General features: G+C 47.9%; 1 protein-coding gene across 1 annotated transcript in view; it reads right to left on the bottom strand.

The window, feature by feature from the left end:
* The window catches only part of kcnh2b (potassium voltage-gated channel, subfamily H (eag-related), member 2b), a gene marked incomplete at both ends in the record, with an annotated part of 157,519 nt that overhangs the window by 135,819 nt on the left and 9,200 nt on the right, over positions 1-12,500 (bottom strand). Inside the window, one exon of the mRNA XM_083666992.1 lies at positions 6,316-6,546. Within this exon, the coding sequence (XP_083523118.1) occupies positions 6,316-6,546 (231 nt within the window). The remainder of the gene's footprint in view (positions 1-6,315; positions 6,547-12,500) is intronic.

Genomic DNA, 12,500 nt, shown 5'->3' on the forward strand with positions numbered 1-12,500 from the left:
ACAGTCTCTAATAATAGGGTTGCCCACGACGCCCGTAGTGGGCAGTGAAACAGGTCAATACATCAGGGGCATGTCCAGAACCCATATTAAAAAAAACAGTCAACAAACCAGCTGCCAGGACAAACAGAACGTCCTGGGGACTCCCTGCTGTAAAGAACTACAGCCCTCGCTAGCTAGCTAGCTACCTCTCAGAGATGCACAACCGTAAATAGAATTTCCACCAGGGGTCTAAAAACACATGAGCCCCAACGCGCGCACGTACACAGACGTACACACACACACACACACACACACACGCACACGCACACACACAGGCAGACACACACACACAGGCAGACACACACACGCACACGTACACAGACATACACACACACACACACACACACACACACACACACACACACACACACACACACACACACACACACAGATATGTGATCCATTCATTAGGTGCAGGATATCCATGGCGACCAGCTGTTCTGTAGTGTGTGTGTGTGTTTTTCAGAGGCCTGAGGGGAGGGCTTTGTGACAGGGGCAGAGGCAGTGTGGTGATTTGCATAAAAGTAAAAAATGAAAGGTGGATGGAGTGGAACAATGAATGCGTCGTGACGACTGGAAACCGTGTTCAGTGAGGTTAAAAAGAACTGACTGTGGTCATTCAGTATTATTCTGATGTTGTTTGAACAGTGGCATCTAACAGGGATATGTTGGTATCAGCCTATATATGGGAAACCATGCTCTATGATAGCACTAAAAATCTGATATTTCCGTTTGAGAGATGGTCGTGATGATTTGAATATTTAAAGCCAGACAGGGGAGGGGAGGGGAGGGGAGGGGAGGGGAGGGGATTTGCATGCAGAGTAAGTTGGGGAGCTGAGAGGTGTGAGGCCTCTGGGTTGAGCCTCCTTCATTTAAATGAAGAAAGACAGATAGGGGACACAACTCCTGTCTGTACCATCCCCCCCCCCCCACACACACCCTGTCACACCTGGGACACAACTCTTATCTCCACCGGTCGAGAGTTACATAATTCCATTCCCACTCACTCTCTGGATCAGCATATTCATGAGCAATGTGTGTACGTGGATGTATTGTACAGTCACAGTGTGTATGTGTGTGTGTGTGTGCGTGCGTGTGTGTGTGTGTTAGAGTGTGTGTGTGTGTGTGTGTGTGTGTGTGTGTGTTAGAGTGTGTGTGTGTGTGTGTGCGTGTGTGTGTGTGTGTGTGTGTGTGTGTGTGTGTGTGTGTGTGTGTGTGTGTGTGTGTGTGTGTGTGTGTGTGTGTGTGTGTGTGTGTGTGTGTGTGTGTGTGTGCGTGCGTGTGTGTGTGTGTGTGTGTGTATGGATGTATTTACATCCAGACGTGTGTTTGTAGGGAGGGTTGTGAGGTGAGCAGTGTTTGTTGAGCTGGTTGGCTGGCCTAGAGGGCCTACGAGGCTGGTGCAGGGAGGAGTGGAGAGGCCCAGTACAGCACATTGAGTAGCTAATGAGGCAGAGGCGGAGCGGCAGTATCACGCTATGCCTTGTCATGATTCATTATTCTGGTGTCAACAAAAGTGGGAAAAATCCTCCAGCACAATAAACCACCTGGGTTGGTGCTACGAGACTGCGACACCATCTCATCACGGAGCCCCGCTGGTTTTGACTGCGCGCTTTTGCTTTGTTTAATTGAATAATTTAAGCCAATTCAAAACTTGAAGAACGGCACCCGACAAGACCAATTACGCTAGAAAAGGCAGTGTGAGTCAAAATACATCGGGTGCATATCAAGTGGATGACGACACATACACACATACAAAGTGAAATCCATACGCTGCAACAAACAGTAGAAATGGTTGTGCGGTATCTCTGTATTTTAATGGTTCTCATTGTTTACCTGCGAGGTAAACAGATCTAATTCACTAAATACAATAGACTCTGTTTTCCGTCATGAAAAAAAAATAAAAAGACCATTGTTGTGTGGGTGATTCCTAATGTTCCTGATTGTTTGTGGGTTCGTATGCTTTTAGTGGGAGTTCGTGTCAGCCATTGAGGTCATCTCCATAAAGCAGTCGGCACTTGTGGAGTGGCCGTAAGTGATATCCTTAGCTACGGCTGCTAGGCAATCACACAGAAGAGGCCCTGGTCCATTTGGTTACGGTGAGCCATTTGAAACCCACTATAGCCTCTAATAATAATCCTCGTGGAAAACAATGGGACTGTTTGTCAATTCACCAACTGAACTGGATTTCTATTCACCTCTTGTGTTGAGTGAATTGAAATGTGAATTGACCAATACCACCTGCTGCTCTTCATCTCCCAGCCACACATGCTATATGACATACTAGCTGTCTTCTCTGATGGCTTCATTGTAAAAGACAGGCAGGGTCCACGCCCGCTGCAGCTATAATGTCAAAAGCGGTTATCTCGAGTAAAAGCCTGAATGCTGAACAACATTGTATGGGAGTGTGGGAGGGGTCTTTCGACATCAATTCAGAGATACTGATGGGCACCATGAGACAGCAAGAGTGAATATAGCCTTCCTTGAGAAAAGGGTGGGTAGAGTAAAGACATACATAAAAGAAATGCTCCCAATGAAAAAAAATAAGTGCTTGGTAGTGTCAGTGACATCCCTCACTGGGAGTGAATATGCTCTACACCAGATCACAGTGGCCTGGGTCAGAGAGAATCACACACTGTTAAAGGGGACCTTGGCTAGACATGAAGCAGATCTGCACTGAGATGACAAAGACAACACTGTACTGCACTGTCCCTGCTACTGCTACTGCTACTGCTACTGCTACTGTCCCTGCTACTGCTACTGCTACTGTCCCTGCTACTGCTACTGCTACTGCTACTGTCACTGCTACTGCTACTGTCCTTGCTACTGCTACTGTCCCTGCTACTGCTACTGCTACTGTCCCTGCTACTGCTACTGCTACTGCTACTGCTACTGCTACTGTCCCTGTTACTGCTACTGTCCCTGCTACTGCTACTGTCCCTGTTACTGCTACTGCTATTGCTACCGCTACCTCTACCACTGCTACTGCTACTGCTACTGCTACTACTACTGCTACTGTCCCTGCTACTGCTACCGCTACCGCTACCGCTACTGCTACTGCTACTACTACTGCTACTGTCCCTGCTACTGCTACCGCTACCGCTACTGTCCCTGCTACTGCTACCGCTACTGTCCCTGCTACTGCTACCGCTACTGTCCCTGCTACTGCTAATGCTACTGTCCCTGCTACTGCTACTGCCACTCCTACTGCTACTGCTACTGCTAATGCTACTGTCCCTGCTACTGCCACTCCTACTCCTACTGCTACTACTACTGCTACTGTCCCTGCTACTGCTACCGCTACCGCTACCGCTACTGCTACTGCTACTGCTACTACTACTGCTACTGTCCCTGCTACTGCTACCGCTACCGCTACTGTCCCTGCTACTGCTACCGCTACTGTCCCTGCTACTGCTACCGCTACTGTCCCTGCTACTGCTAATGCTACTGTCCCTGCTACTGCTAATGCTACTGTCCCTGCTACTGCCACTCCTACTCCTACTGCTACCGCTACTGCTACTGTCCCTGCTACTGCTACTGCTACTACTACTTCTACTGCTACTGCTGCTACTGCTACTGCTACTGTCGCTGTTACTGCTACTGCTATTGCTACCGCTACCTCTACCACTACCACTGCTACTGCTACTACTACTGCTACTGCTACTGCTACTGCTACTGCTACGCTACTGCTACTGCTACGCTATTGCTACTGCTACTGCTACTACTACTGTTACTGCTACGACTACTACTACTCCTACTGCTACTGCTACTGCTACTGCTACTGCTGCCGCTACTACTACTATTGCTACTACTGCTACTGTCCCTGCTACTGCTACTGCTACTGTCCCTGCTACTGCTACTGTCCCTGCTACTGCTACTGCTACCGCTACTGCTACTGCTACTGCTACTACTGCTACCTCTACTGCTACTGTCCCTGCTACCGCTACTGCTACTATCCCTGCTACTACTACTGCTACTGTTACTGCTACCTCTACCGCTACTGCTACTGCTACTGCTACCGCTACCGCTACTGCATGGCAGGCCATGGAGTTTACCTGAAGAGAATGATTGATTATGTGCTGGTCCGATCGGTGTCGGACAATTGAGCGTGTGAGAGTAGAAGATCCATCACGGTGAAGGCTCATGCCCGGACGCTGCCTTAGATGAATGGAGGGGAGTATCGCTGCATGGCTGCACCCCCCCCCCCCCCCCAAACCTTCCTCCCTGTCGCCTTGTTCTCTCCAACATTAAATAAATGGTGATCCTTTCTTCCCCCTTTCGTTTCGAGCACGCAGGAGGAAGGAAGGAGGAGAGAGAAAGAGGGAGGGAAGGGGGCAGGCGTTGTATTTCCTCCTCCTGCATTAAGGATGCGGTGTCAGGAGGTGTTCGATCACAGGTCTCTGATGAGCTGGGGGAGCCTAACCCCTGAGAGCGGTCACCTGACCGGATCTATCAAGAGGTTAGGGAGTATCGATCTGACACACACACGCACGCACGCACGCACGCACGCACGCACGCACGCACGCACGCACGCACACACACACACACACAAAATTATTCTAAACCACTACTTATATGGGAGAAGGGGTAAAGGGAATCTAAAGGCAACCGAAGTCTAACAATGCATTGGTGGGCAGGGCTCCCTGCTATGCTTCCCCCCTTTCACCGTGGGCCCCCATGCGTAACCCTGACGACACAGAGTGCACCTCTTGATCGTCTCCTTGACAACAGGCCAAACACACCTCCGGCTGTGAAAAAAAAAAAAAGCCCCCTACTTGACAGAAGTCCAGAGAGGATATGTGGATACTCTATGTCCCCGGCGCCAAGGCCAGCTGGGCCGGTCACACCACTGCCGTGGATGGGAGCTGTTAACACTCACACTCCACTCTTATCATTCACAACAGCTCATACTATAGCTGTGAATGAGTCATCACATGCAGCCTACAGCATAGCTAACTGTTAGCGTTAGCCTTGTAACATCCGCTGAATGTACTGCAGGCTCCGCACCGAAAATACATAGCAAAGCAAGGCGGTGGAGGGTTGTACTACGACAAGGTTGTATTACAAGGTAGTTTCTCTGTCCGTTGCAAAGGCCAGGGGGGAGTTGTGTTTACAGGCGAAACAGATAAGTCCGTATAAACAGTGGAAACTATGATTGGTGGACTACAGGCGGACCGGTGGAGCACTCAACAGAATGTGAACTATCAGTTGAGAGCAAACATCTGGCGCCATCCAGCTCTCTGCTGCTGGTCTAACCCTTCAACACCACGCGGCTACGCTAGGAGAGGGGCTGAGGAACACACCTCCCCCTTCCTCCTTGTCTTCTCTGTCTCTCTCTCTCTCTCTCTCTCGCTCTCTCTCTCTCTCTCTCTCTCTCTCTCTCGCTCTGTCTCTCTCTCTCTCTCTCTCTCTGTCTTTTTATTTCTATTTCTCTTTCTCTCTCTCTCTCTCTCTCTCTGTCTTTTTATTTCTATTTCTCTCTCTTTCTCACTCTGTCTCTCTCTTTCTCTTTCTCTCTCTCTCTCACTCTCCCTCTCTCTTTGTCTTTTTCCTTCTATGTCTCTCTATCTCTATTTCTCTCTCTTTCTCACTCTTTCTCTCTCTCTCTATTTCTCTTTCTCTCTCTCTCCCTCTCTCTCTGTCTTTTTCTTTCTATGTCTCTCTCTTTCTCTCTCTTTCTCGCTATTTCTCTCTCTCTCTCTCCCTCTGTTTTTTTCTTTCTATTTCTCTCTCTTTCTCACTCTTTCTCTCTCTCTCTCTCTCTCTCCCTCTCTGTCTTTTTTTTTCTGTCTCTCTCTTTCTTGCTCTTTCTCTCTCTCTCTCTCTCTCTCTCTCTCGCTCTGTCTTTTTCTTTCTATTTCTCTCTCTCTTTCTCTTTCCCTTTCTCTCTCTCTCTCTCTCTCTCTGCTATCGTTGCTTTCTGTCCATCTGTCTCACTTTCTCTTTTATCCCTCCTTTCAGAGAGCAGGTCTTTCCACAGGTGGAAAATGTACAACATATCCTTGGACGTGACCCAGGGAGTCCAGGTCTATTACAATGACAGCGTTCTATTACCTGCACTGATACAGTAGGACTGAATTTGCATTTTGAATTCACACACACAGACATACACACACACACACACACACACACACACACACACACACACACATACACACGCACGCACGCACGCACGCACGCACGCACGCACGCACGCACGCACGCACACACACACACACACACACACACACACACAGACATACACACACACACACGCACAATGTGTGGTCCACCTACCGTCTTTCCTGTAGAGGTTGATCTCCACCTTCCTCTCCTCTGATCCCAGCAGTGCTTGGGCCATCTGGGCGATGGCCAGCCTCTTGGTGTGTGGTCCGTACAGGAAGTTACACGTGCACGGCTTCTGCATGATCTCCGCCCGCGTAAAGCCGCACATGAGACAGAAGCCATCATTGCAGAAAATGATGGCACAGTTCTCCACACGAGCGTTGGCGATGATGAACTTGCGACCTGGAAGAGAGGAAAAGGAGGTGAGGATCTAGGAAAAATAAAGAACTGTGTGTGTGTGTGTGTGTGTGTGTGTGTGTGTGTGTGTCTGTGTGTGTGTGTTTGTGTGTACATCAACTCCAATTAAAACACCCTGTCTAGTTTAACCTCAAAGTATTATAATCACTTAGCTCTGCTAGTGCCCAGCTCTCCCAGAACCACTCATTGGAGAGGAGCCATTTAGAACCATGGCCTCTGCACAATGTCCAAGGAACTTAACAGTAACAAAGCAACTGTCAATCCCCACCACCACCACTACACACCTAAGGTCTAACCATACAAGTACTGTACAGTATGTAATACTGTTTAAAAAAAACATGAGCAGGGCCACTCCGGGAGGCTGGCCAGTCCATAGAAGGGCAGTTCCGTGTAAAAGGACCCATGAGGATCAAAATGTGAAATTCATCAGAGCATATTAAATTGGGTGCCAAATGAAAGTCTAGATTTTTGGTGAATTAAATCAGAAATACATTTCCATCATAGAAATAGGGATAAGCAAAGGCTTTGACTTCTGGGCAGACATATGGAAAAGTGTCAAGAAGAAGTCTTTAAAGGTGTCAAACCTTTATTAATTAATTATTTTTGAGGAAATGGTTTGGCTTCTGTAAGTTTTAAAATCATTGCCAGTGTCCGGGTCATTCTGTTATCAAAAATCCACATGCAAATATGTATTGCAACTAACTCCCATTGAGAATGATGACATACATGTTGCGCACTTCTACAAAAAGGGTTATCAGACATTTGTCTTCATCATTAAATAGCCACATATGGTGTGGTGTCCTTAAGACAGATTCTTAGGATCCTTCCCATACCAGTTGCATACAATAAAGAATGTTTCTGAGGCAAACAAGGAGCAGACTGGGTGTCTCTGTGTGTGTCTGTACATCACATCGGTTTTCTGGTGCCAAAAGTATAGGCAATTTTATGTTTGGTATAATAAAGAAAAAGACACTAAAAACACAAATGTCCTAGATTTAATTCAAGAGTTTTTATGTTTCTAGTGTTTTGTGAGGATTTTTTGCAATTACCCTTTTTAATGTTAAATATAAGTTGATAAAATAATACATTATTACCCTAATGAGAGTGTCTATTCTATTCTGTCTTTGTCTCCCTATTTCAGCTACAGTACATCATCATACAGAATCACATTCAAATCCATAATAAATAATGCATTTATGCGGGGGACCCATTTAGTCATTAGTCTGTTACCGTCATTCTGTTACCAGATGTAAATGCTCTTCACTAACCGTAGCTCAACAACCAAAAGAGATATTTTCAAACTCAAGGTATCGTATGATAGCTAACACCCACTCCTTTTTGGTTGTTGAGTCACGAGAAGTACTCCTTGTGCATAGATGTGTACGGTTTGTTAAACTTTGCTTTCAAGGGGTTTTTTGGCATACGTTTAAAAGTGAAAAATCGAGTCCCAGCAACATTCTGTTACTGTGGAATTGTCTAGAAATAGAATGAGCTGGTCTTTGTGAGGTCTGTACAGTATGTGTAGCAGGCTGGTCTCTGTGAGGTCTGTATGTGTAGCAGGCTGGTCTCTGTGAGGTCTGTATGTGTAGCACGCTGGTCTCTGTGAGGTCTGTATGTGTAGCAGGCTGGTCTCTGTGAGGTCTGTTTGTGTAGCAGGCTGGTCTCTGTGAGGTCTGTATGTGTAGCAGGCTGGTCTCTGTGAGGTCTGTATGTGTAGCAGGCTGGTCTCTGTGAGGTCTGTATGTGTAGCAGGCTGGTCTCTGTGAGGTCTGTATGTGTAGCAGGCTGGTCTCTGTGAGGTCTGTATGTGTAGCAGGCTGGTCTCTGTGAGGTCTGTATGTGTAGCAGGCTGGTCTCTGTGAGGTCTGTATGTGTAGCACGCTGGTCTCTGTGAGGTCTGTATGTGTAGCAGGCTGGTCTCTGTGAGGTCTGTTTGTGTAGCAGGCTGGTCTCTGTGAGGTCTGTATGTGTAGCAGGCTGGTCTCTGTGAGGTCTGTATGTGTAGCAGGCTGGTCTCTGTGAGGTCTGTATGTGTGTCAGGTTGGTCTCTGTGAGGTCTGTATGTGTAGCAGGCTGGTCTCTGTGAGGTCTGTATGTGTAGCAGGCTGGTCTCTGTGAGGTCTGTATGTGTAGCAGGCTGGTCTCTGTGAGGTCTGTATGTGTAGCAGGCTGGTCTCTGTGAGGTCTGTATGTGTAGCAGGCTGGTCTCTGTGAGGTCTGTATGTGTAGCAGGCTGGTCTCTGTGTGGTCTGTATGTGTAGCAGGCTGGTCTCTGTGAGGTCTGTATGTGTAGCAGGCTGGTCTCTGTGAGGTCTGTATGTGTAGCAGGCTGGTCTCTGTGAGGTCTGTATGTGTAGCAGGCTGGTCTCTGTGAGGTCTGTATGTGTAGCAGGCTGGTCTCTGTGTGGTCTGTATGTGTAGCAGGCTGGTCTCTGTGAGGTCTGTATGTGTAGCAGGCTGGTCTCTGTGAGGTCTGTATGTGTAGCAGGCTGGTCTCTGTGAGGTCTGTATGTGTAGCAGGCTGGTCTCTGTGAGGTCTGTATGTGTAGCAGGCTGGTCTCTGTGAGGTCTGTATGTGTAGCAGGCTGGTCTCTGTGAGGTCTGTATGTGTAGCAGGCTGGTCTCTGTGAGGTCTGTATGTGTAGCAGGCTGGTCTCTGTGAGGTCTGTATGTGTAGCAGGCTGGTCTCTGTGAGGTCTGTATGTGTAGCAGGCTGGTCTCTGTGAGGTCTGTATGTGTAGCAGGCTGGTCTCTGTGAGGTCTGTATGTGTAGCAGGCTGGTCTCTGTGAGGTCTGTATGTGTAGCAGGCTGGTCTCTGTGAGGTCTGTATGTGTAGCAGGCTGGTCTCTGTGAGGTCTGTATGTGTAGCAGGCTGGTCTCTGTGAGGTCTGTATGTGTAGCAGGTCTCTGTGAGGTCTGTATGTGTAGCAGGCTGGTCTCTGTGAGGTCTGTATGTGTAGCAGGCTGGCAAGCTGAGTTATGGTTCCCACTAAGAGAGACGAGAGCCTGAAGAGCCTCCACTCCTTTACCACCCTTGGCTTCTCTATAGGCACTACAATAGACATAAACACTAATCTACACTGTAGCTCTTTCTCCCCCTCTCTCTCTCTCTCTCTCTCTCTCTCTCTCTCACTCTCTCTCTCTCTCGCTCTTTCTCTCTCTCTCTCGCTCTCTCTCTCCCTCTCTCTCTCTCTCGCTCTTTCTCTCTCTCTCTCGCTCTCTCTCTCTCTCTCTCTCTCTCTCTCTCTCTCTCTCTCTCTCTGTCTCCTTCTCTCTCTCTCTCGCTCTTTCTCCCCCTCTCTCTCTCACTCTCTCTCTCTCTCTCTCTGTCTCCTTCTCTCTCTCTCTCGCTCTTTCTCTCTCTCTCTCGCTCTCTCTCTCCCTCTCTCTCTCTGTCATTCTCTTTCTATTTCTCTCTTTCTCAATAGATGTAAACACTAATCTACACTGCAGATGGAGAGAGGGGTGAGGAGGGATACACTGCAGATGGTAGAGAGGGGTGAGGAGGGATACACTGCAGATGGAGAGGGGTGAGGAGGCATGGGGGACCCAGGAGAGCTCTTATTACGTTAAAACAATGGCCCGCCATACAGTAGCTTTGCCACCCAAGACACTAGTCACTGCTGTGTCTGATTTGATTTGATTTGATTTGTCATGTGGAACATTTCAATGCCAGAAATAAGAGAGAAATAATTGTGTGGCTGGTTTTGGTGGAGAAAGTGTGGCCAAGCTAAATCTAAAGATATACTGTAGATGTGATTTTGTGCGTACGTGTTTGTGTGTGTGTGTGTGTTTGCGTGTGTGTGTATGTGTGGTGTGTGTGTGTATGTGTGTGTGTGTGTGTGTCTATGTGTGGTGTGTGTGTGAGTGTGTGTGTGTGTGTGTGTGTGTGTGTGTGTTTGTGTGTGTCTGTGTGTGTGTGTGTGTGTGTGTGTGTGTGTGTGTGTGTGTGTGTGTGTGGGCGCGTATGTGTTCAAACGGCCTCGCTGTCTTTGTGTCTCATGCCTTTATGAGCTGTCTAGTTACATGGGAACCGTGAGCTAATGACTGCTCAGGGTGGCTCAAAACACATCTGAAGGCTGCTAACAAGGACTTTGGAGAAAAATTTTTGCTATTCCCCAAATGAGCAGGAAAGTCTCTCTGTAAGACTCAGATAACAATCATGCTTTATAAGAAGGAAGGATATGCACAGTATTTATTAGACCGCCAACTAAGGACCTTTTGCAGTCGTGGAAATTAGAGGATGGACTGGCTATTATTTGGAGGTTGAGAGAGCATAGATCACACTCGTATTCAGACAGAATGATTGCAGTCATGAGCGCAGCAAGCAGCTACAGATACAGCTTCCATGCATCTCCCCTTCAACTTTAAAACTCATCACATTGGTAATTTCCATTCCATTTTAGGAGGTCTTCACAGTGCCAGTCAGCGATAAATCTTCCTCAAGGACTAAAGCGTTACACAGCAAAGTGCCGTAGCATTGAGGATTTTTTTGAAGACTTTTGCTCAGATAATTACCTTCTGTTCCATGTATCACCCAGCCCAGACTCCGTCCTGACTGTTCACAAGTTCACAATAAAATACCAAAACTAGGTATGTGGTTGAGGAATCCATAATTCCATTAAGTTTCTGACTGAACCTACAAATAAACCTCAGTGCCTGCGTTCGTGCGTGCGTGCGTGTGCGTGTGTGTGTGTGCATGCGTGTGTTTGTGTGTCCTAATAACATTACAACTAAAAGACAAAGGTTGAAAGAGGTATACGGATGGGCAGGGTTTTATATTAGTATCAACTGTTGAGTCATAACTTGACTTACTGGCTGGCTGTGTTATTACAGTATTGATTGGAGATTACGAGATCATTCTAGCCACCCTGGCCTCACAGTGCATCTGTCACTTCCAGAGAACACTGTTGCACCTGCCCCACCACTCTACAACAGTAGCAGCGATAACATCACACACACGAAACCCCAGGCCTGTCACTACCAGCTGTTAGTAACTGAAGAACAAAGAGCCACACAACACAGCAGTTCTCTCAAGCTTTACCTCTCATTGTCTCTCACAACTCACTCTCACGCACGCACCCACACACGCACGCACGCACGCACACACACACACGCACACGCACGCGCGCGCACGCACGCACACACACACGCACACACACACACACATATACACACACACACACGCACACACACACACACACACACACACACACACACACAGTAAGATAGAGGAAGGGGAAGCGAGAGAGAGGGCCTGGCCCTGACCAACATCCAATCTTCCATGAGGCACAAACAGCAAGCCCCCTCCACTCTGACAGCATGACCTCTGACCAGGGGGGGGGGGATCAAGCGCAACATGAAAACACACGCGAACAAGTAGCTAGTCACTTCAGACTTTACATTTCTTTGAAAACAAGACCAAACTGTACCGTCACAGCACACCGAATTCGTTGGGCCATTTGAAACTGAGCAAAAATATACCCCAACCTAGCTATTTTCTGAGGGACCACATCTATCCACCCCCACTTCCTGGATCCCCCCGCCCCCCGCCCCGGCCCTGCCCCCGCCCCCGCCCCCCGCCCCCCGAAATGAGGCTATACTCTATGCATGGAAACAAAGGTTAAATGGCTTCCTTCCATAAATGAGCAGCAGCAGCCCGCCCCTTTGCTGCAGCCCAGCTGATGTGTGTGTGGGAGTGATAAGCATCAGAGAGGGCAGGTCTCATGATAAGAGAGGAGAGCATTTGTTTGCTTATCCAATAGAGCTGCTGATTGAGCACGCCTCATTGGCTGATGGCTACAAAACTAAGCGATGGGATGGAAAATACCAGAAATATATGAGGCTTTTTATTGGCTTCAGTTTGGAGGGGTTTTTTTTTGTTGAGGATATTGAGTCTGGATATGTGGAGGAATGATTAGGTAGGTGAGGTTGAATG

Source organism: Argentina silus (genome assembly GCF_951799395.1).
Source record: "Argentina silus genome assembly, chromosome: 1".
In the NCBI taxonomy this organism is placed as follows: Eukaryota; Metazoa; Chordata; class Actinopteri; order Argentiniformes; family Argentinidae; genus Argentina; species Argentina silus.